The 24,500-nt window shown below is 33.2% G+C and overlaps 2 protein-coding genes and 1 long non-coding RNA gene across 7 annotated transcripts; 2 read left to right on the top strand and 1 right to left on the bottom strand.

Annotated features, from left to right (window-relative positions):
• The first annotated feature begins 2,761 nt into the window (after positions 1 to 2,761).
• LOC107869658 lies at positions 2,762 to 5,514 on the top strand. 3 transcript variants are annotated; one of them, XR_001673888.2, is made up of 3 exons: positions 2,838 to 3,354; positions 3,495 to 3,547; positions 4,793 to 5,107. It is a non-coding gene; the product is annotated as an uncharacterized LOC107869658 (long non-coding RNA). The 3 variants fall into 3 exon arrangements; XR_007055040.1 differs by adding an exon at positions 5,241 to 5,514 and having other exon boundaries at positions 3,017 to 3,547; positions 4,793 to 4,947; XR_007055039.1 differs by having other exon boundaries at positions 2,762 to 3,547; positions 4,793 to 5,063.
• Positions 5,515 to 9,568: 4,054 nt separating this feature from the next.
• Positions 9,569 to 23,649, bottom strand: LOC107867805 (replication factor C subunit 2). Of its 2 annotated transcripts, none has more exons than XM_016714235.2 (12): positions 23,243 to 23,649; positions 23,073 to 23,151; positions 22,758 to 22,837; positions 21,541 to 21,660; positions 21,388 to 21,457; positions 21,247 to 21,320; positions 15,351 to 15,471; positions 15,171 to 15,233; positions 14,550 to 14,609; positions 13,549 to 13,674; positions 13,389 to 13,472; positions 9,569 to 9,782 (listed from the first exon to the last, which is right to left on the bottom strand). In XM_016714235.2, exons 1-12 carry the CDS (start codon positions 23,284 to 23,286, stop codon positions 9,684 to 9,686), a joined length of 1,020 nt encoding a protein of 339 aa, XP_016569721.1. In that variant the 5' UTR covers positions 23,287 to 23,649; the 3' UTR covers positions 9,569 to 9,683. The 2 variants fall into 2 exon arrangements, with proteins under 2 accessions (XP_016569721.1, XP_016569722.1); XM_016714236.2 differs by having other exon boundaries at positions 13,389 to 13,447; positions 23,243 to 23,463.
• On the top strand, positions 10,574 to 14,826 carry LOC107867806 (peroxisomal membrane protein PEX14-like). 2 transcript variants are annotated; one of them, XM_047411908.1, is made up of 6 exons: positions 10,574 to 11,339; positions 11,514 to 11,603; positions 12,650 to 12,723; positions 12,820 to 12,862; positions 12,961 to 13,028; positions 14,315 to 14,826. In XM_047411908.1, exons 1-5 carry the CDS (start codon positions 11,225 to 11,227, stop codon positions 13,020 to 13,022), a joined length of 384 nt encoding a protein of 127 aa, XP_047267864.1. In that variant the 5' UTR covers positions 10,574 to 11,224; the 3' UTR covers positions 13,023 to 13,028; positions 14,315 to 14,826. The 2 variants fall into 2 exon arrangements, with proteins under 2 accessions (XP_047267864.1, XP_016569723.1); XM_016714237.2 differs by lacking the exon at positions 14,315 to 14,826 and having other exon boundaries at positions 12,961 to 13,379.
• Positions 23,650 to 24,500: the final 851 nt, after the last annotated feature.

The raw sequence follows: 24,500 nt of genomic DNA, 5'->3' as shown, positions 1-24,500 counted from the left end.
GAGGCTAGCAATGAGCAATATAGCGACAGAAGCAGATCGTCGCTATTTCTATTTAGCGATAAAATTTCATATGATAGCGACGAAATGTGTGTGTCGCTAAACACAGTTTTTCTTGTAGGGTTTTGCTTGGAACAAAATGCTAACTTATATAGGAATTAGTCATCCCAAAATTATAATGTTATTTTTATTCGATCTTGAGAGTGGCATAACTAATTTCGAAATAACTTATTTTCCAACCAAATGAAAGTAATGTTTATTACTCTCTTTATTTCGATTTATTTAGTTTGACGTGGACCATCGATATCACACTAACTAATGTTAGATGTTAATTTGAATATATAATCTGTAACTTTTTGTAAAAATAAAACTAGGTATTTAAAAATTATATTAGAAAAAGGTACTAGAAGTCATATTTCTTACATATATAGTTTGTTCTAAGAAGAATAACAATTTTTTCTTATTGAAAATAATTTAACTTTAAATTATTATTTTATCCTTAATAAAATGATTTATAGTAATCACACCAATGGTCAATGAATGCTTTATACCACAAATTTCAAATATCTTGACTTTTTTTTTTTGAAAAAAAGACATGATATAATTTTTTTTTAAAAAAATGGCAAAATAGCTCGATGGACCCTTGTACTTGGTCTGATTTGTAAAGTGGATACTCTTACTTATACATTTGTCATGTAAACCCATTAACTCATCAAAACAGAATATTTTGGATCCCTTTGACCGTTGATCAAGCTTATGTGGTACAAATCGACTGAGTAGGACAAAGTGCGTGATTACACGTGCGGGGGGTGCGAGTGAGGGTCAATTTTTGATCAATTTTATATTAAAAATTTAAAAAAAAAACCTCCCCCAGACCCCCCAAGGCTTCCATCATTAGAGGCCACCAGCAGTTCCCCCTCCCCCAAGCCATGGTCATTACTACACCTCCGCAGCTGTCGCCGCCGATGATAACGACGAACCCTTAAGAACCACCCATCATTCCTCTTTCACCACCATCTTCTATCTACATTTTTCACATCCCACACACTTTAGTCTTTAACCAACACACACACACAAATAATCTTTTTCAAAATCCCTCAACCAAAAAAATGGAAAAATCAATTTCCATTCATAAGCTCAATTCTCAAAATGACCAAATTTTTAAGAACTAGATTATCTTTCTTCGTTTTTAACTGAAAAAATTTAGGCACCAGTTGAACGATGATTTCGCTCTCTATTATTTTTGTTTGCGAAAATGGTGAACGTTCCTAAGACAAAACTGTCTTCCATAAAAAAGCAAATACCACAAAGAAGATTGTGTTAGGTTGCAATGCCAAGGCTGCAAAAATGTTTCACAGCACCCAATCAAGAGGTGCAAGTATTTTAAAATTGGTGGGGATAAGAAAGGAAAGGCAACCTCTCTTTTCTATGAAATCACCAAGAACTTCCTTTTTGTCTTCTCTTATGTTGCAATTTTAAACTTTGATTATTTTGGATGTTGGTTCTATTATATTACATTTTCTTCCCAAAAAAGAAAAAAACTATCCTCTCATATCTCCCAATTCGCTCTATATTCATTTCTTTTTTTTTTTTCAAAACCTTTTTATTCAATAATTACTTCTTCCTCTTTCACCATCAAAATCTCTACAACAAAAAATAAATAATAGTGTGTGTGAGAGAGAATTTTGTATGTTTATGGACTTGACAATGGTGTGTGTGTTTGGGGGTGGGTTGGGGATGAAAGAATGGTGTGTGTTTGTTCATATGAAGAAGAAGAAGAAACAGCAAAGGAAGAACTACCAATTTTGCCTTTTTTTTAATTCTAAATTTTTATTTTTTTATTTTTTTAATATTTAATTTCTTACGTGACATTTTTAAAAAGGACATGGAATTTAATGTAGCATTTAAAAAGACGTGAAAGATGACGTGAAAGTTGGTGTGATAGTTAGTGTGTTACACACACCGAAAAAGTATTTAAAATGTTGTTTTTTAATGGGTTCAAGAGCTCAGATGACAAACATTATAAGTAGGAGTATCCACTTTACAAACCGGATCAAGTACAAGGGTCCACCAAACTATTTTGGATCTATGGATATAAAATCTCCTATCGGGTATATTAATGCCACATAATAGTCATTTCCTATTCTTTCTCAATTTGGATCATTCTAGCCATGTATTTAAGATACAGTTTATATATCATATTGATACAGTCCATATACAATACTGATATAGTTTTCAACTTGGGTCCTTCGGCCATTTTCTAAAAACATTTTCAGTTTTTCTTTGCTACAAATTTTTTAACTGAAAACTATTCTGCTTATTTTAGTTGTTTAAAAATAATAATTAAATATAATTATATAAAAACGGTATTGTTATATAGAATATGTATCTATATAAAAGATATGTATAGAAATTGTATAGTTCTATTAAATATGTATATGTATAAAATATATATATATATATATACATACATAAAGTGTATAAAAATTATATAATTATTATATGAAATGTGTAAAAAAAAATACAACTATTGTATAAATTGTGTATCGAAACTATATGATTTTCGTATAGAATATTTATATAAATAAGATATGTATAAAAATTGTATAGAGGGAGTATAGAAATTATATAGAACAGGCTAGTAAATTGAAATGGTCAGAAAGTGAAATTTAAATTTTATAACCATTTTCGTGAAATTTATTTGATCTGAAACATCATTTCTGTTCTTTCCCTTTTTTTTCTTATATTTTATGTTGTCAAAGAATGTCACATACATTATATTGGAATAGGGCGAGTAATAAATTAACAATTTAAAATATTTAGAAAGATTTGACAAAATTATAATTAAAAAAAATAGTACTTATCTAATTGTCCAAATTTTCTGCTATAGAAGAAGTGTCACGGATATCAACATGGTTGCTACCCGCCATAAAATTCATTCTAAGGATATTTTTGTCATTTTATCCATATATTTATGAAGATATATTTCTTAGTTTTGAATAAGCTATATACAGTTGTTAATATATTGTTATGTGTCAGAATAATTGCTAGCCCGCTTTTGTGTCTAATCCAACAGATAATATTTTTGGCTTTTATTTTGCTTTTTGTTTTATTTTCATTTTTCACTTTCTCTTCCCTTGATCCTTCATTTCATTCTTTGTGATTTAAACTCTATTCATTTCAACATTTCTTTTTAATTTTGAATTACTCATTGATCTTCTCATTATCTCCGATTGTGCTGAGTATATCTCCATTCTCCATTTATTTTGATTTTGATAAGTGTTTATATTTTTTCCTTTTTCATGGAGTGTTTATCTTATTTGTACTCCTGTTGACTGGCAATAATGATATTTTGAGGTTGTTATGCATGTCTGCCGATAGATTAATTTTGAGTTTAATTTATATAGATGATAAATTTATTCCGTTTCAGTATTTTATGATCCTCATTCACAGGTAGTTCAATCTAATTGAAGCCTTTTCTGTTTTTTCCTTTTCAGGATCCAGTATTCTTGTGAGATTAATTTCTAGAGAATCTGCTTCTGAATTCAAGGTAAAGAAAAAAATAATTAAAATTATAATTTAAAATTTCAGGTATTCTATTTAACTTTTTTCCATCTGAATTCAATTATATTTTCAATAATATCATGAAACTCAGTAGGAAGTTGATAAAATTTCATTTCTACAAATAAAAATAATGGTTATTATTGCAAGTAGGGCAACTTCACGTGTCCAAATTGGATGAGCATTCTGCCGGAGATAATCATTTTGGGGCTCTTTTGTTGATTGTTGTTCTTCTGTGCACCTTAAACTTACTAGAGGTAGAACGTATTTTGTGGACTTAAAATATTGGTATATATTTTTATGAAAATAAATTGATTTTACTTTGTTGAGTGAACTGATTTCACTCTTCTTTTGCAAGAAAATTAAATTTGGAGATTTATATATTTATAGACCATGATAGTCTTGAAAATTTAATCATTTGTTCTCTATATATTCCTTTAGATTTTATGAATTTTGCTTTGAGATCTCTGCAAACTTTCTTTCTGAATGTATATATGTAGTTTAAAAGAGAATTAGACAGACTTCAAGACAAAAATATCTTTGAATTTTTTATTTAAGTTAGTTTAATCATGTTATCTCTGAATTATTTGACAAATCTTCCTCTTTGATATGCACTATTCTAAAATTGAAAGTTCAAATTTTTATAAATATAAAATTGAATACTTCTACCATATAGATATGTATAGGGGGTTAGGAAAAAAGAATAGACTGGAGTATGAATTGACTTACTATTCGATTTGAAGTGAATGACTATCTACATTAAAATGAGGATTCATTATTTTGTAATACTTATAAAGAGTTATACTATTGAGTAACCATTTGATTTTTTTCCTTAGTTGGTGTTTTCCAGTAATAGGTGAACATAAGTTGCTTGAAGTTGAGTGAAAATGATAAATTTGTGATTCTCTGTTGATTAAGTCGACCTGTTCTTATTATTTTTTTCTTTTTTACCGTTGAGATTGATTAAACATTTTGACAAATCTATTGCCCATGATGTGTCATATTCGTAAAGAAAATATCTGCTAGCTAAGAAGACTTCTTAAATGAGATATAGCTTAGTTATTTTGACTGTGTAAGAGAGATCAAACTTAATCTTATCATTTCAATGAACAAGTCAGAAATAATGACATTTTATAAGAAGCAATTGTTTGCTTAATTGAATTTTGTTGTTTCTCTGCTTCCCTTTGAAAAATTACATCTCTTTAAAATTTATTTGGATTGTTTGTGCTTGAAGCTGAGAAGTCAAGATCACTCACAAGTTGATGAAAGAGAAAAAGACAATGTAACTGATTCACATGTGTGTTAATCCAGTCGAAGAATCTGCTCCAGCTTTCAAGACGATTACTTTTGACAAATCTAGCTTCGTACTTGCCCCTGATTCTCTATTCGGTACATGTAAATTTATACCATAAACGATGTGTATGATTCTTTACTTGATGAGGATTGAATTATACATGATTAAAATTTGTTGTGAGACTTATAAAGCTCATAGACATAAAATTTAACACTGGAGTAGATATCATTACTTTAAGAACAATGACAAATTTTACAATAGCTTCGCAACCTTTTAAGACATAATGATTTTTTATATTGTTGCTTTTAAAATTTTTAGAAAATTACTTTTTCAAAAGAAATAATACATGAGTAATTCACTGATTTATCAATTTGAACGTCATCTGCAGTGGAGTTCACACATGAGAATTGCTGAAACTGGGTGACTCCGAGAGATATGTGTTAAGTTGAGGTGTTTTCGATCAGTAGAGAAGTTTTTAAGGGCTAAACTGATGGTTGAGGCCATGTTCATGTGTATTTATTTATTCAGCCTATTTATTCTGTTTTAGCTCCAAATGAAATGAATCTTTGAAGTTGTCAGCAAAAATATAATTGTATTAGTTGAACACAATTGAGCTTGAACCTCTACAGTTGTGTGCTAACGTGATAATATTAGTTGAACATAACTGAATCTGGACCTCTGCAGTTGCACTCTAACATGAAATACCATTCAATTTTGTTGTAATGAGAGCAACTAAAAATCTTCATTTGTGTATCGTGTCAGAAATGTCCCATTAGAGTAGTCGGTATAAATTTGTATGTATTTGCTATATCTTCGTGATTCATCTTTCTCACTGAAATAAAGGCTTAGTGCTTTTTTAAAAAAAAAGTCATGTAATCTTCTACTTTTTATGTCTTCTGCTAATAGGTGTAATGTATCTATCTTAATTTTGACATAATTTACAATTATAATGGAAGTCACTTATTTGCTTTGAAATTATTGAAAATCTAATTGGGTTTACATTAAATTTCAAGTTACACACTATTAACATTTGATTTTTTGTTTCACAATTTACCATTTAACAAGTGCTGATATATTTGACAAAGGACAGTGCCACCTTTTCAAATATATAAAAACAAAATACATGTAGATGGTATGTTCATGAATCTAAAAAATTTATCACAATGACAATACAACATTCGAAATTTAAATATTTCATCAATTTTTTGTATAACTTGATAAGTATTTTTTTTTTTTTTTTATAAATGGTTGGATATGAAGAATGTATTATTTGATGTCTAAATGAAGCAATTTTTCCTGCACTCTCATGTCAACATAAAGATAACTATGGTTAAGTAGATCACATATTTAGGAAAAGAACATAACATTAATCTTTTAAATTTTATAATATTAGGCTTGTGCCACCCACGCATTACTCATCTAGTAGTAACTAAGAAAACCAAATTGAAAAGGAATGAGTATATAAAGTAACAAACTAATATATAATTATTTTGTGACTGGTCTGATTATGTAATATTCTTCATAAAATGAGTGGAAAAATCTTGAATACTACTCTTATATATAAGTGGCTTAAAGCAGGCAGGATAACGTTGTCCTTCCTGCTTCTTCACCTACTTCATTTGCTTCAATTCGTGATTTTACTATATCATTCTTAATTAATAATTATAAATTATTTATATATTAAAAAATTCATATTATTTAATAATAAAAAATCATTTATAACATATCTAATTCAGCTGTTTCGATCCGTGATTTTGCTATATCATCTCTAATCAATTATTATTAGTCATTAATACGTTCAAAAATTAATAATATTTAATATAAAAAATAAATAATCATTCATGACATATCTACTCAGTTGTTTCAACTCGTGATTTTGCTATATCACCCCTAATTAATTATTATAAGTCATTAACATATTAAAAAATTAATAATATATAATAAGAAAAATAAACATTTATGACATGTCTGATACAGCTGCTTCTACCCGTGATTTTAGTATATCAACCCTAATTAATTATTATAAGTCATTTAATTATTAGAAAATTAATAATATTTAGTAAGAAAAATAAAATTAGATATTTATGACATGTCTATTTTAGCTACTTAAACTATTATTTTACTATAGCACCCTAATTAATTATTATAACTCATTTAAGTATCAAAAATTTAGAATATTTAATAAGAAAAATAAAATAGACATAAAATGATAAATTAACTCTTGATGTTTTATATTAACTTGACGTCATATATGAGACCCACTTAAATTTTTTTCACAAGTAATTTTTGTATAGAAATTTTGTTATATCACTTGTAATTAGTGATTATGAGTCATTTTAGACATGTCTGTTTCATTACTTCAATTGTAATATTTGGTTGACTCTTAAAATTATATCGGTGTCACTTAAATATAAATAGAAGAAAAAGTATCATAAATCACAATAATTAAAAAATTAAATTATTTTTAAAATATAATTGACTATCAACGTCACAAAAGTTTGGACAAGGAGAGAGTACTATAAATTACAATAACTAACGACTTAAAATAGTATATTACAGTGCGAAAAAAGTATTATAAATTACAATAGCTAACGACCTAAAATATCTAAAAATATAGTAAAAATATAATTGATTTTTAAATTTTATTTATTTCACATAAATTGAGAGCAAATGAATACGTAAAAAATGCTATAGATCACAATAATTAACCAATTAAAAATTTAAAAGACATAAAATATTTAACGGACTCTCGAAATTATACCAGTGTCACTTAAATTGAAATAGAAGAAAAAATATTATAAATCACAATAATTAAAAACTTAAATTATTTCTAATATATAATTGACTATTAACACCATAAAAATTTGGATAAGGAGAGTAACATATATTAATTGCATTACATGAAAACTATTATAAATTATAATAGTTAACACTTTAAAATGTCTACAAAAATGAATTTGTTATATATTTTTAAAAAACGTAAAAATATTATAAATCACAATAATTAACAATTTAAAAAATTTAAAAGATGTAATATAAATGTTTGACTGTCAAAACACGTAAATTAGAATTGAAGAAAAAATATTATAAATCTCAATAATTAAAAACATAAATTATTTTTAAAATATAATTGACTATTAATACCACAAAAGTTTGTCCAGAAAAAATATTATAAATCTCAATATTTAAAAACTTAAATTATTTTTAAAATATAATTGACTATTAATACCAAAAAGTTTGGATAAGAAGAGTAACATATATAAGTTGAACCTAAAAAAAAAAAAATTATAATAAGGACAAATCACATTTATGTTTGACTTCTGCTAGTTTTGAACAAGAAAACAACGGAGTAACGGTTTTCTTTATAATGGGAAATGGAAACTTAATCATTCAAGTTTGCCAAACTTAAGAGGACTATAAAAACGTTATAATAGCTAAAATTGTTCCTTAATCACATATGATTATACCTTCTCCGTTTTAATTGCTTATTCATTGTTTATTTATTAGGATTACTACGAAATTAAGTTGTTGAATATATAAATCGTTTGCTGCAAAGCATGTGAGTCATGTATTGAGTTTTATGCACTTGGAGGAGTTGAAATAACAAGGCTGTATAAATAAAATTAATGCTGGATATTTAAAGATTGTGGCTTAAAATGTATTTAGAACTTGCATATGATTATATTTAGTAATCGGATTGAAATTTGAAGTTAGGAATAATATCTACTTCGATGTGTTGTCTCAATAATTATGTGCAAGACTTTTGGAAAGGCAGCATGATGTCTGGATTTGAATAAAAGTAACTAAAAATTACACAAATGCACAACTTATTCAATATTACAAAAAATTCCAACTCCCTAAACATATTACAAAAATTCCAACATATACATAGAATGCTATGTATATGTCGACATCGACTATGTTATGTATATTAATGCTAAAAGTAATCAAGAGACAAACAAACTTGTCTAAGACTTTAGGCTCACGCATGACAAATGACAATAAACAGCCCCATCCAAATCTGCAAGGATTGGCAGTGTCGACAAACATAACTTAATACAACTGCTTTGACTATGACACTGCTGATTGAATGAGACACGAATAAAAATTTATCCGCGCACCCGATGAGGGATGTGGGAGTGACAATTGAGTGACTCCCACTATTCATTGTGAATTTTCAATTCTAATGTTATTTAAATCATTTTCCACTTGCTCCATGTAAGACTTTTAACTTCCAGTTTTACCTAAACGACATGCTCTCATAGCCATAAAAATGTCAAAAATTTAAGACTGCCAAAGTCCTAAAGGTACTTTAGATATGTGCCAAAGTATCTTTCTTTTTTAAATTTCATGCCCAAGGTACTTTAGATATGTGCCAAAGTATCTTTCTTTTTTAAATTTCATGCCCAATAGAACACTATCATATAAGATGAAATGATGTACGACCTTAATGCAAATATGCCGCCATATAATTTTGTTTAAACTGACAACAACCGAAGTAATGGCTACTTCAACCAAAAAAAGGGCAACCCACTACTCAAAATAAAACAAGTATCTCACCTCACTTGTGAAGAAGTTATGAATTGCGCAAGTTCTTTCAGTTAGAACAACGTGCAACTCGGGAGGCCATAACACTTTTTGTTCTGGCCAAAAATAATCTAATTGAACAATAGGTTAATGTGATGCATATAAATGATGCAAGGAAATAACGAGGACTAGAAAGCAAACCATAACAAGAAATTTCCAATAAAGGAAACGACATGTCGGTTAACATTTCCCAAGAGTTGATAAGGAAATACGAATTCAACATTATCCACGTAGCCATCTAACTTTAATATACCATGTCCTGTGGCATGTTACTAAGTGCCTGCATTGTGCTGCTTGCAACATTCAAAAGCTGCAAATACTCATCTGCTCCATCAACAAGACACTGCAGTTCAAGGAAAACATAAGCACATCCTTTAAATCGTTCAGCTACTTTGTCAAACACAGAAAATTCTATGATCCTGGAACATAACTGCACTAACAGAGAAGGCAAAGCTGAACTCTAATTCTAGGGGAGAACTTCAGATGACACTATCATTACTACACAATCCATAGAACACAGCTAAACATTGGTAAGTACTGAGTTCTTCGGAAAAGAAAAATTAACCAAAAATATTACTCAACTCATTTTATCAAAAACACAATTACCATTAAGAGTCAAAACAAGTTCTACCTCTCATTACTATTTTCCCAAACATTTTCCAAGTACGAAACAAGTTTTACGTTTGACTATAACTTAAGAATCAATGTACGAATTGATGCTAAGATCCTTATCAAAAGTGGGACACTCTATGTCTACTCAAGTTTTTGCCTTTGAACAAGATTGCAGCTTTTATATTTTCTTTGCAATTAACATAGTGCCAATCGCAGTTTTTTATTGTTTCCAAGAGTTCTTTTTGCTTGTCAATGTTGCAAGTCAAAAAAACTTATTACATAATCGCTTTTATAATATCTTCAGTGAGATTGGAAAGAAGCATTTGTGCACCTTTCATTTAAATGTGGTTTGCAGACAGCTTGACCTCTTGTGTTTTAATTCCACCAGAAAAGGAGACATATCATACATACTTTTTGTAAAGCAAAGTGGGAAAAGTTACTGATGGCTAATTATTTCTTTAGGTATGTTTCCCTTAGCTCATAATCCTTTTGGTACACTTTCTTACGTTTTGATTGCATATATTGGTGCACGTTTTAAAACCCAAAATTTTGTTCTCCATTTCTTCGGTGTGGATTCTATTTCATATGCGAGACATCTCAAACTTTTACTTGTGGTAGTTTAATTTTTAGTAGCTTGGTACATTTTGGTTGTTTAGTCCACCGGGGTGCCCTTTTTTGTGGATACAATGGTTGTTTCTTACAGAACCACACCTCAAAAAAAAAGGGAGTAAAAAGACTAATGAATACAAAAGGTGGTAGTTGATTAATGATGAATATCTCATAGATGTAACTTTGGCATCTCATATGTGAGAAGTTTTGCTTGGAGATAGAAATTCGACTAAGCCTACACACATTCAGGTCATTTCAGAACAGTGTGTACCTTAAAACTGATGAACAGTTTGAAGATCATCAGTTAACCTTGTTCTGATTTTTGTTTTCCTCCTTTCTTTTTGATAAGTAACCCTGTTATGAAGATTTTCATCAGATCTATTCCGAATCCTCCAATGTTTATCTTATTAGATTCGTCTCTAAAGTAGGATTCTGGTGTTTTTTACACTAACTGGAAATTTATCTCATGGACTAATCATTATAATTATCAACAACTGTTAAGTGACACATCTTTCGCAGAAATTTATTATTCCCCGGTTGAAGTCTTGGATACGCAAGGTTGTAATGGATGAAGAAGATGAAAAAGGTATTGTGAAGGGAAAATCAAGTCTAGCAGAAGAGGCTGCTGTTGCTGATGTCGCCCGAGCAAGCCAGGAGATGTTGGCATCAAAATCCGATGGTTGGTTAATGAAAATTGTTGTAATAATAAGTTAAAAAACAGGAGATGAAATAAAATTAACTGAAAAAATGTTTAGCATTAGTGACTAAAATCTTTCATTCTCTTTCTATCTCCAGTGCTTAACTTGTTACCATCAATAATCATTATGGTGATTTAACTTGTGTTCCTCCACAGAGAAAAGGTATTTTGAGGAGCTGACAAGCCTGCTAAACTATCAAGTAGGAGAGATGAAATCAATGACAAATGCCATAGAGAAACTGGAAGGTAGTAACACAGTTGCTTTTTGTCACACACTTCTGAACCAACTCTCTCGCCTATATTTTTATTCACTCTTGAAGTAGAAAGTCCCCACTTAAGGTATAGGATTTTTGCCTTTTGGCTTAAGTTGCGTGGACTCTTCACTTCCAATTACTTCCGATTCCGCACCCATGTTGGATTCTCCGAAAGTACACTAGTTTCGTGAATCCGACACGCACACATTGACAATTTTGAAGAGTCCGAGCAACGTAGCTTGTGGCCATTTTTTGCTTTTAGGGGTCTTGTAAATTAAAAGGGAAGTTTTATGAAACAACAGGGGGCTGGAAAAGAGGTGAACTTTGGAACACTATGAGAAATAGAGAGTAATTTGAGTGTTCATAATTGAAAGAGCGTGGAGAAAGAGAGAGATAATAAATTGAATTGTGCATAACCTGTATAGTTTTAGTTCGCTGGTTCCACCTTCAGCTGAGGCTAGATTTCTTTTAGGCGCTGAATTTTTTTGACTCAATAAGCTTGGTGTTTGAATGTCATTGAACATTGTTTATATGAGGTTTTCGGGGTGCCTATACTGGCGATAGTATATGTTATGATACTTATTACTTGGGTGATTTCTGTAAAAAAAAAATTAACTAAAGCCGCTAAACCAAGACTTATGAACTTGTTCAAAGAATCATTTGAAGCTTCCTTATGGAGGATCTGCCTGGTGTTTTACCATAGTTTCAGTTCCCTGGTCCCTGCAATTCAGGCTTAGTTCTTTCTCTCCACTCCATTGACACTTCCTTTTTAATGTACTAAGCTCTGTCCTGTTATAATGTTGTCATTACCTTTGAATTCTAGCAATCTTAAGACAAATTTCAGGTTCCTTAGATTTTGTCATGAATACTTGTGAGTTCATATATGCAGCCCCCACCCCCCACCCCTGGCCCCTTAGGTGTTTTGGGGTTGAGGTTGGGGTTGGGAGTGGGGGGGTTGTTTAAGGGGAAGGGACAAAAGGGATCCAAGTTATCTTCAGACAGAATGGGTGCCTAATTGGAGTTCGTCTTTTCATGCAGGGGGAAGTAATACTTCTGGAAGAATGCATGTCATGGAACTAGATGATCCAAGAATTTCAGTTACTCAATCTAGGGTAAGCGGTGTAGCAACAAAAAAAAAAGTCTGGATCTTGTAGTTCATATCTTTGTCGACTTTTATGATTCATTTCTAATCTGCTTTTATGCTCCAGCAACTGTATTCTAACGGCAAAGTAAATGGTGATGCACATTCAGGTTCTACTTTCTGTTTTTAGCTGGAATTTTTTTTTCTTAGATAAGTTTTTATTGATTCTTTAAATTCTAATGTGACATGATTGGAATGTTCTGTACAGTGAGATCTTTTTCGCCACCTGCATCTGTTGAACCATCTGCTGCACCCCATCCAAAGTCTTAAATGGAGGTGACTCTTATACTCTCTGGCTTGTTAGTGTTTTCCCTATCTGTCAGCTCATCGGTTAATAATTTCATCCTATGTTCTACCAAGCTAAGAAGGAAACATTTTCTTTATTACCTTTTGGTTCCCTGTAGAGTTTTCCAAATCAGCTTTTGAAAAAAATAGTCTGCTTGGATAGATCTGGATCACTAGGTAATGGATGACGGGAGTGTGTAGACATGAAAATTAAATGTTTGTAGTTCTAACCCCATCATTTTTTCAAAGACTGAGGAAATAAAAATAAAATATAAATGTACAGAAGAGTAGAAATTATAATAGTCACTCTTAACAACGAATTAATAGAGTAAGATGAAGAAAAAGAATAACCTTGTCCGCTTCAGCAAATTTCTTGCATATTCTTGCTTTCTGTTCGTCAGAAATGTCGTCTGCATCAACTACTATATCATACAACTGAAAGTAGCAGCATATTAGTACAAAATGTAGCCATAATTAAATGTAAAATGAGATGATACAAAGATACTGGGACCTGAGACAGCATCTGGGAAACAGGATATCCTTCTGCAATGACATTGTTCACTTCTTTGTTTGCCAAGTCAAAATTGCCACTTCTGCAAGCTGAGAATATAGCCTGAACAACTACATTTGGGATTACCTGATCACAGCAATTGCATATCAGTGCCTAAAACAAGTGTAGAACCCTAGTATTTAGGGTGGGCCTATACTCCCCTGAGTATTGATAGGCGACAAAATTGGAATTGAGGCAGCTAACTCAGACAATTTCTCGGTTATAAAACATAAGTAAGAGTATTGAGCCATGACTTTAGATGTGAGCTTGTATGGTTAAAAGAATTGCAGCAAAAGTAGTTGAAATATGAAAGTAATGAATAAATGAAACTAATAAGTGAAATTAAGCTACACTACATATAGCTTTAAATTTTTTGTTTTTTTTTATCAAAGAATGAAGCACGTTAAAATAGATTGTCACTTAATCAGACATAAGATTGAATAAGAATGCATTGCTACAAATTTTGTCAACTCAAATGTTAGCAGTATGTATGCTCTAATTTGAAGAACTGAATTAAGAAATTGTCAAGGTTCTAAATTAGAATCTGTAAATTTTCATTTAAAAAACCTTAATTATTCATCCAATCAAAAGAATTTTATGCTTGCTTTTTCATTTTAAGATTTAAAGACATCATCATCTCAGAGCTTAAAGGAATAATAAACCAGAACTTTTCCAAAAACATCTGTTCTTTGCCATCAATCCTAATTGGCAAATTAAACTTTTTTAGATGGAGCCCATCAGCATAGCCCACTTGTCAAAAGAACAGATGCTGAAATACTGCTACATTATTATGTATTATATACATCAAGGTAAAGCAACGACCCAACAGCAGAAATCAGGCAATTTGGCATCCCAAAGATAGTGATAGATGATAGCATTGGTCTTGTGGAAACTTACAGATGATTCCCTGTTGGCGTAAAGACAATACCAAACTTAAACTACAGAACCAGATATGAACTTACCCCGGACACACTAATTAGGTCCTTTGCTGATATTGAAGATCCAAATAACCGAGCAGCACTCTGCAGCAATTCAGAAAAATTACTAATCATTTTTTCATGGTTGATAGACTTGCCCAGGAAGTAAACAGATGGTAAAAACACACAGGCTTGTTATTCGATATAATGTATTCCTTTCACAGAACAATAGAGATTCATTTGCATTCTAGGATGAACCAATATTGCAGAATCCTCATCTCATAGCTGAGCAAGTGTCACTATGACATGATTATGTATATGACGCTCCCACTTTTTCCTTTTTTCACAACCAATAAATGGGATTACCCCTGTAGTTCTTCAGTCCTATGTAAGTGAAGATAACTAAAACTGCATATATAGTTCTAATTCTTGTTTCGTACACTACGCAATCCAAAAATATAATCTTGAAATACTCTTCTGACAATTTCCATACACCATTTTCAAGTGAGGATAACAATTCCAAACGCAAAATCTTTTCCTCTGATTCATGAAGAATGCTTCTTTTTGCAGGTGTTTTTATTTTTTCCTTTTGCCGAGCCAACTAGCAATTCTTTTAGCATCTTTTCCCTAAGTGAAAAAATGTAGAAGGCAGAAAACTCATCTTACTTGTAAGTATGTTATGGCCCTTCGCAGATCACCTTGAGAAATGGAACTGAGGGTAGAAAGAGCCTGCATTCAGATGAGACACTCTTACAGATTGCCTAATTCCAAAGTGACAATCGAACCATCATTTAAATGAAAGAAAAATAGTTTTTACAACAAGGAATCAAGTTACTACGTCCCAACCTCTGAATCTAGATTAAGACCTTCCTCTTTACAAATATGCAATATTCGGCTGCCCATTATTTCTTCTGTAAGTGGCTTGAATCTAAACTTCGCACATCTGGAAGCGAGTGGCTCTATGATTCTACACCAAAGAAGATTATTCAATTTATCAATGCTCTATAAATTATGTAATAAGATCAATAACTTAACATGAAAGCCAAAGAAAATTAGGGGTGGGCGTTCGGTACTTTGGCTCGGTTTTATCAAACACCAGTTCGGTTCTTCGGTTTTTGGTTTTGGAAAAGTGAGCCCTGAACACCAAACCAAAATCGACTTTTTTCAACTTCAGTTCGGTTTGTTCAGTGTTTTCAAAACGGGTTTTTCGGTGCAAATGAAAATATAAAATGAGGACCACATTAAAGTATAAGACACTAAAAAGCTTAAAACATTTACAAGTTACAACTCCACTGCCCAAAAAACTGGAATTCGAAAGATTGAGTTCAAGTAATTGTTAGACTAGGTCAGGAACTAGCGGAGAATTCCAGTCAAGAACAGAAGAAGATGAAGAAGAAATTGAGGGCAATCGTTATTGAATTTCAGAATTGTGTAGTGTCGTATTTATACTGACTGCTAAAGCCTACGAGTACTAAGTACATGTAACCACATAGAATTTCATCTCAAACACAACTACAAGAACAACATACCCAATGTATTCCCACAAAGTGGGGTCTGGGGAGGTAAAGTGTACACAGTCCATACCACTACCTCAGATGAAGTAGAGAGGTTGTTTCTGATAGACCCCGGGCATCTCAAACACAACTAACAAATTGATTTAATTTTGAACATTTTTCTTGATATTCTTTCTTCAATTATTCACATTGATTACCCCCTGGGTGAGCTTAACAAGGAGAAGTACACATACAAATACACGTTGATTGAAGAAAAAATGTGAAAGTAACATCAGTGAAGTTTGAGTAGTCAATTGACGGTAGTTCCATCTCTAAGGTTACTAGAGATCAAGTTAATTGAAGTAAGAATTGGCATTTTACCTGCTAAGCTGGAACTCTAGTATCTACAACAACAACATACCCCGTGTATTCCCACAGTGGGGTCTGAGGAGGGTAAAATTAGGGTCCAAGAAGGGTAAAATGTACGCAGTCCATACAAGTACCTTCGAAGAAATAGAGAGGTTATTTTTGATAAACCCCTGACTCAGAACAAAAGACAATAAACAAAGTGTAATAAAACATGTCACAAGATGAAATAACAAAAAAGAAAACACCCACTAAGTAGTACTCTACACTATCAAGTGCGCACACACCTCACCCCAACTCTCCTATGACTACTAGCACGACTGCAACCAAAGCACTCCTATCTACTAGCTACACCTCACCCACCCGCACTAGCCCTCTAACCTAATTCGCGTCCTCCATAACTTCCTATCTAGGGTCACGTCCTCAGTAAGCTGTAGCTAATCCATAACATATCTAATCACCTCCCTCCAGTATTTCTTCGACCTACCTCTACCCCTCTTGAAACCATCCAAAATCAACCTCTCACACCTACGAACTGGGGCATCGGTGTCCCTCCTCATTACATGACCAAACCATCTCAACCTCACTTCTCACAACTTGTCCTCCACCAAAGCCACACCCACCTTCTCCCGAATAGTCTCATTCCTAACCCTATCTCCCTTAGGAAGTCCACACATCCAACGCAACACCATTATTTCTGCTACCTTCAACTTCTGGATATGAGTTCTTGACTAGCCAACACTCCGCCTCAAACAGCATAGCTGGACGGACTGCCACTCTATAAAATTTACCTTTAAGTTTAGAGGGCATCTTCTTATCACATAATACTCCCGAGGCAAGCCTTTATTTAATCTACCCTGTCCCAATACGGTTCGTGACATTCTCGTCAATCTCTCCATTCCCTTGAATCATAAACCCAAAATACTTAAAACCATACCTCTTATAGACAACCTAAGAATCCATCTTCACTACCATCCCATCCTTAAGTGCCAAATCACTGAACTTACATTACAAGTACTCTGTTTTGGTCCTACTCAACCTGAACCCTTTAGATTCCAGGGTTTGTTTCCAAACCTCCAACTTATCATTAACACCTCCCAGCGTCTCATCAATCAAAACTACATCAACTGCAAATAGCATACACCACGGCACCTCTCTTTGTATATGCCACATAGAAACATCCCTAACCAAGGCAAATAAAAACGGGCTAAGAGTAGACCCTTGGTGCAACCCTGTCAAAACCAAACAAGAAAATGCTCTGAATCTCCTCCCACCATCCTGACCAGAGTCTTCGATTCATCATACATGTCCTTAATCGATTTGATGTATGCCACAGGGACCCCTCCAACCTCCAAACATCTCCAAAGGACCTCCTTAAGGACTCTGTCGTACGCCTTCTCCAGGTCAATGAACACAATGTGTAAGTCCCTCTTCCTCTCCCTATACTGCTCCACTAGCCTCCGCACGAGGTGAATTACCTCTGTCGTCGAGTGACCAAACATAAATCCAAACTGATTCTCAGAGATAGACACGATCCTCCTCAACCTTCGCTCAACCACCCTCTCCCAAATCTTCATAATGTGACTCAACAACTTAATACCTCTGTAGTAGTTGCAACTCTAAATGTCCCCCTTCTTCTTGTACAATGGAATCATCGTACTCTATCTCCAAGCCTCCGACATCTTCGCCGTCCTGAAAATGCCATTAAATAGACCAATCAACCACCTTAAACCTGCCCCTCCAGTATACTTCCAAAAATCCACTTGGATATCGTCAGGCCCTTTCGCCCTACCCCTATGCATCCTACGAATAGCCTTTTTGACCTCCTCCACCCTTATACGCCTACAAAAGTCGAAATCACGACACTTTCTGGTCGCTCCAACTCCCTTAACACAATGCTCCCCCTTGTCATTCAAGAGTCTATGGAAATACAACTGCCACCTTCTCTTAATGTGACTATCCTCCACCAATACCCTGACATCCTCTCCTTTGATACACTTTATTCAGGTCACAGACCTTCCTCTCCCTAGCCTTAGCAAGCCTAAACAACCTCTTATCCCCGCATCTTTTCTCTAACCCCGCATACAAGCTTTCAAAAGTTGTTGTCTTAATTGTTATAACCACTAGCTTAGCCTCCCTCCTAGCTAACTTGTACTCCTCCCTGTTCGCCCGTTTCTCTTCATCCTTATTCTCAACCAACTTAGCATACATCGCCTTCTTCATCTCCACCTTTTTAACTTTTTATTTCCACCACCAATCCTCCCGGTGATGGCCAAACCATCCGCTCGAGACACCCAACATTCCCTAGCCATCTCTTTGATGCAACTGACAATCCTATCCCATATACTATCCACGTTACCCCTACCCTCCCACACCCCAACTTACCTCTCATCTCCAGATCACTAACCGGAGTTAAGCTACCCTACCTAATCCTGCCTCCCCGCCCTTTTTTTTCTTGCCCTTCTTGATATCCAAGTCCATCACGAAAAGCCTACGCTGGGTCGAAAGATTCTCACCCGAAAAGACCTTACAATCCTTACGCAACACTCTCCCCCTTTCTAAGCAATAAAAAGTCAAACTGAGTCTTGGCTAGCACGCTACGAAAGGTAAAACTCTAGTATCTCAAAAGCCTTTTTCCTACTTATAGGGTGTTTGGATGTGCTTTTTTTAAGTGACTTAAAAGCCAAAAGCCAAAAGTAGGTAGCAACCTACTTTTGGCTTATCTTTGTACTTTTTAAGCATAAAATAAAGTGCTTAAAAGCAGTTTTTTTCTTTGTCAAACACCTCCAAAATTTCAAAAGTGCTTAAAAGCCAAAAACACTTAAAAATAAGTTAATCTAAACACCCTCTTAATGACGTAGATATTGCTTTGCTCAAGCAAAATTTTGCTGCATAATTTGTTGTTCGACATTTATAAATTTATACCACATGAGATAGTTTCTATAAAATTGTCTCTTAAAATTACACAAATGTAATTTTCTTAAAAACCCTTTTTAATAAAAGTGTGGGTCTTCTGTTTACCAAAGAACCGCGGCCATTACACCAAACCGAAGAACTGAACTTTCAAAGGAAAAAATTGAAACCGAACCGAAACCAAATAACAGAATTAGTTCGGTTTGATATTTATGCCCACCCCTAAAGAAAATGGCTTGCTTATGGAGAAAAGAGAGAGATGTCTTTTTTCTTTTTTTTTGTCCCAGGAAAAAAGTTCTCCGTGTAACCTCCCCTTATTTCATGGAGATGAACAGATGGTTAAGTCAAGTCTATTCGCATGTGGATATGTTCTTGTCGACTATGTACTGTTAAGTAAGTTTTATAAGCTTATTCCTTTTGGGTAGAAAAAAAAAGGAAGACAAGTTTTCTTAAATTGCAGTGTTAAAAACTGCTGACTTAAGCATAAAGGAGGAACAGAAAAAAAAGGATCATATCTCAGGAAGGGAAAACGTGACAAAGACCAGAAGGTCATAAGCCAGCGAAGAGCATCTGATACAATTTCTCGGTTTCTCCATAATATATTTTCATTGTCTTCGCTACACCCTCTTAAAGCTTAAGGAAATCAACAGAAAGCTTGAAAGATCTCCAAAGTAAATCATGATGGTCCACAAAATGTGCACAAATGTCAATCCTCAAAAACCTAAATATTTTTTCTTTCGGAAGAAATATTCTTGGCAGACATTCATTGCGAATCATGCATGTAGATAAATCAAACCACGGGTGCACCTTTCCCCATCTAACAAATATCAAAACAAACTAGTGCCAAAAGATTTCACCCAGGACAGCAGAGGCATCTTGTAACAGCTTGAGAAACTTTGTTTTTCAAGCCCAGAAGAATCTTTGGTTGCATTAGTTACAGTAATACATTTATTTTTTCCTACACACATTGGTGCTCTATAGTACCATAAAACGGAAAACAATGACGTAACTAGCCCCTCATATCTCAGTCTTATCAAGATAAAATTATCTTATCTCTAGAGTGTGACAATTCTGTTCCTACTCCAAAATGAATTAAAAAAAGCAAGTCAATGCACAGATGTGCAAAACAAAGAAAGTGGATGAAACTGACTGCACTTGTATACTGGCACTTACCTGTCAATGTCCACATTGCAGTGAAAGGGCACCCGGGGCACTAAAGCTCCCGCTATGCACAGGATCCAGGGCCCTGCCCCACCACATTGCAGTTAAACTACTTAATGTCTCAAGTAGTCCTCACATCAAAAAGCCACAAAAAAACCCCCCCCCCCCCCCCCAAAAAAAAGGCACCAGCACCAGTTTTGCTTGCGAAATAAATTTGTCAAATGCTGCAAATAGGCAAAACACACTTCAAGTGAAAAGAGAAGGTTTATTTCATGGACAGAGAAGTTTGTATGTGATAATACTTCCACTTAGCCACAAAATTGACTTTCATCACCGAGCTTGTTTCAGCTCCCCAATACCTAGGAGAGAAAAGGAAACACATAGCAAAGAGAGCAAACTCAATTAAGCTTCACCACAACTTTTCAAGGATCACTTAAGGATAGAACTATGATCTACTTGTTTATATGGTACTCATGAAAGGCTTTAATCCAGCTTCCAGATTTCTTTAATTATTTTAAGATTTGGCAATATGATGCGAATTCTACAGTTGCACATCGTAGAATGCACATCCCTTCTTCTATTTTTTTTAAACTAGAATACACATCCCTTCTTTAAATTTGATTTTCTTCCATCAACGAAAATGATCTCAAGAGAAACAGTAAAGCTGACTTCCAAGGGCACTATAATCAATTTGAGTTGTGAATTACAATATATTGTTCCAACAGACATGAGAAACGCAAAGGAAATTGGAAAGACATTGAAGCAAGAAAAAATTAAAAAGAACGAAAAACTGAAGAATGATACCAAACCTGCTGATGTAATTACAAATGAAGAAGAATCTCGTAACTTTTGAATATGTCTCCATCGTACGTCGCAAGGCATTCTGCAAACCCGAGTGTTAGGTTAAATTTATGTTGCTTAATCTTAATAGTAAAAGTAAGGCAACTCACTTGAGCATCTTGAGTCATCGAATCTGCTTCATCAAGGATTATGATCTTAAAAGGTGGACAGGGATAACCACTGAAATGAGTAAGGAAGATATGCAGTTAAAAACAAAGTATTAAAAAGCATTATAAACTGAACTAGCCAAGACGGAAGTTTACCCTTGCCTACTAGAGCCTACAGCAACAGCAGCAAAGTTCTTAATTTTTGTGCGAACTACATTGATACCACGGTCATCACTAGCATTTAGCTCCAATACCCTCGACTTATACAGCTCAGGTCTGCCAAAGAAGAATTAATTGGAAGATGGTATATACACATAAGAAAGTATCTCAGGAAAAAGGGAACATCCGAACAGCAGAACCATTAGTCCTATGTTTGATAACGTAAATTGTCTTCGAATCGGAGAAAATATGAGTAGCCACTTGTCCACCATAAAATGCATCCACTAATCTCAAAAGCACCACAGGAACTCCTCAAGGAAACCCACCCAAGAAGATTCTTGTCAGATAGAGGATTTTACCAATAGAAATGTTCAAAGAAGGACGTCCTCATTGCTTAAACTTGTAACCACTAGTTGAAAAATTCTAGAAGAATTCACTATAACTAAGTATAAGGAATAAAGGATTAGCAAAACTAATAGAACCGTATGTTTTACACTGCCAGAGTATTAGCAAAACTAATAGAACCGTATGCACAGACTCTTCCAAAAAGTTGTGGCACCCGCATCGGATCCTCCAATACTTCCCTTTGAAGAGTCCGAGCAACATATGTCAAGACACCTAAATTCAGCAAAAGTGGAGGCAGGTAGATGAAAATCTAGAACTTGAATGCAGGTCCAAGAAATTGAAGCAAGGGCGCAAGCTGTTCAAGTCTTTTCAAAATCTAGAAAATGAAATTGCAAAGAAAACAGATGTCCCAAAGTTTCAGCCTTACACAATATCATTCTCTGGAAACAAAGGAGTGTTTAAATTGCTCAAAAAGTAGTGAATTTTTTTCAAAAGTTCCAGCCTTTTTCCTCCTTTCACTTGAATTTTGTGTCAAATTTTAGCAGAAGAACAAAATTACTTTCTTTGCTAAGCTAGAAACAGTGTAAGATAGAAACTCCTAGCCCCAATCGGAGTAGTGACTAACATTATAGGTCGTTGGGCCGCCAGAAGGGATTTTCAAAATCAGATTTGTAGAGACCTATTCATAATCAATTCCACTAAACTAAAAATTTGCTAAATGAAATCAACAGGAAAAAAAAAAACCATACTTTCTTCGCTAAAATAGATATTGATATTCAGGAAGCGGATCAGTAGAAACTTATCCATAATCAACTCCACCAGAAGTCCAAAATTTAAGTGAAATTAACATCAATTAGAGCAGAACATACCCGAAAAGCTGATGGGCAATGGCAAGAGCAGTGGTGGTCTTTCCAGTTCCAGGTGGACCATAAAACAGCATATGCGGGCACTATACCAAAAAACAAAGGAGCGAATATTCAACAAAAAATCGTGAAAGATTACATGCAAGTTGAGCAATTAAAACAGATTTTCATGCTTATGAAGCTGAATTTTGTATGTTGATGGTGTAAACATATTCACAACACCAAAATTTAGGGAGAAAGAAAACCCTAGGAAGAAGTGTCTAATGTGCTTAGTAATAAACGAATGAAATGGAACTCAAAATAGAAGGGAAGTGGGGTTACGTTAGAGGTTTCGAGAGTGTTGGAGAGGACTCGAACGACCTCATCCTGGTGAGCTACGTCCTTCACTTGCTTTGGTCGGCTGCAAATGGGAAAAACTCTAATAGTTACATATCCAGTAAACAAAAATGTGTAGAAAAGAGGAGAGAGATAGTTAATTTAAATGTAGTTACTATTTCTCGACCCATGGCTGCGAGCTTTGCATAAGTGGCGCCATTCCTGCACTAGAATGCTCAAAGTGCGGTTTCCCGCTCGGAGTGGAAGGAGCAGGCGGCTTTTATGAGTATTTGATTTTTGGTATTACTAGGATATTGACAAAATGATCTAATGGATAATCATTATATTTGTATGCTACCCTTCGAGTTTTTGACCAAATACATCTCCTTAATTTTACCACAACTTCCATTACATCCTCCTAATATGCTATTTAGCTAAGAATATCCTTCAAAATTCTGAAAAATGATTAAAAACATCCTTCCGTCAATTTTTCCCATTTCTTTTAACAGAATCTTTTTTCTCATAGCCACGTTTCTCTTTTTCTTTCAAAAAAATTTCCGGCTCTTCAAAGATTAAAAAAAGGGAGCTTCACCATGGTCAGATAAAGTAAATGTTGTTGAAAATTACTTTAAACATTGTATTTTTTATTTTATTCATTCATTTTACTTGTTAATTTTTGACATGATACACTCATTAAAAAAAAAATAATTGATATAATAATTTATTATATTATATTTGTTAATTAATATTTAATACTTTATTTCATAATAAATTAATTATTGAAACATTTTTTTATATTTAAAATAAGTGAATCGTTAAAACTTTTTTCAATTCTACCCTACATTAAAAGCTCAGAGTAATTTCCAAGACTACTTTTGAGGAATAATTGGTATAATTTATCTAAGAATGGCATTCCTAAAAGTATATCTTTTAATGTTAATTCATAATTATAAATTTCTTCTATTGTTAATATTTTATCCCATACTTGTAATTTTACATTCCTGGCTTTATAAGTAATTAAGTTTCCTTCATTATTAAATCCTTTAAGTATTATTGGTGTTTTTAATTTATCCCGATTACTTTCTGGTAAGCAATTATATCTACATAAATTAGCTTCTGCTCCTGTATCTATCATAGGCGTATAGTATCTACTGTAATATCCTTCTACTACTATCTTCATTAATACATATATCTTCATTTCATGTTAAAACTCTTTTTAAGAATAACTTTTCTTTGTTATATGTTAAGGTTAATTGTGTATGTTCTATATTATATGGTTTTACTTGTTCTAACCATTTTATTCCTAATATTATATCCGCTTTTTGCATTTCTTCCTTTACTTCGAATTCTATTTTTATTTTTCTAACTCCTATTATTATTTCTTTTTCTGCTATATTTTTATTATTTATTAAACTTCTTGGTAGATCTGGGCAC

This window comes from Capsicum annuum, chromosome 4, assembly GCF_002878395.1.
Source record: "Capsicum annuum cultivar UCD-10X-F1 chromosome 4, UCD10Xv1.1, whole genome shotgun sequence".
NCBI lineage: Eukaryota > Viridiplantae > Streptophyta > Magnoliopsida > Solanales > Solanaceae > Capsicum > Capsicum annuum.
Note: the sequence above shows the minus strand (reverse complement) of the source record. Positions and strands in the feature narration are given on the sequence as shown.

Coding starts and splice junctions, on each gene's coding strand:
- LOC107867806 (XM_047411908.1), top strand. CDS start 11,225: ATGGATGAAGAAGATGAAAAAGGTATTGTGAAGGGAAAATCAAGTCTA. Junction 12,724..12,819: donor TTTCAGTTACTCAATCTAGG/GTAAGCGGTGTA, acceptor TTTATGCTCCAG/CAACTGTATTCTAACGGCAA. Junction 12,863..12,960: donor AAATGGTGATGCACATTCAG/GTTCTACTTTCT, acceptor TGTTCTGTACAG/TGAGATCTTTTTCGCCACCT.
- LOC107867805 (XM_016714235.2), bottom strand. CDS start 23,286: ATGGCGCCACTTATGCAAAGCTCGCAGCCATGGGTCGAGAAATA. Junction 22,838..23,072: donor ACACTCTCGAAACCTCTAAC/GTAACCCCACTT, acceptor TTTTTGGTATAG/TGCCCGCATATGCTGTTTTA. Junction 21,661..22,757: donor ATTGCCCATCAGCTTTTCGG/GTATGTTCTGCT, acceptor CTTCTTTGGCAG/ACCTGAGCTGTATAAGTCGA.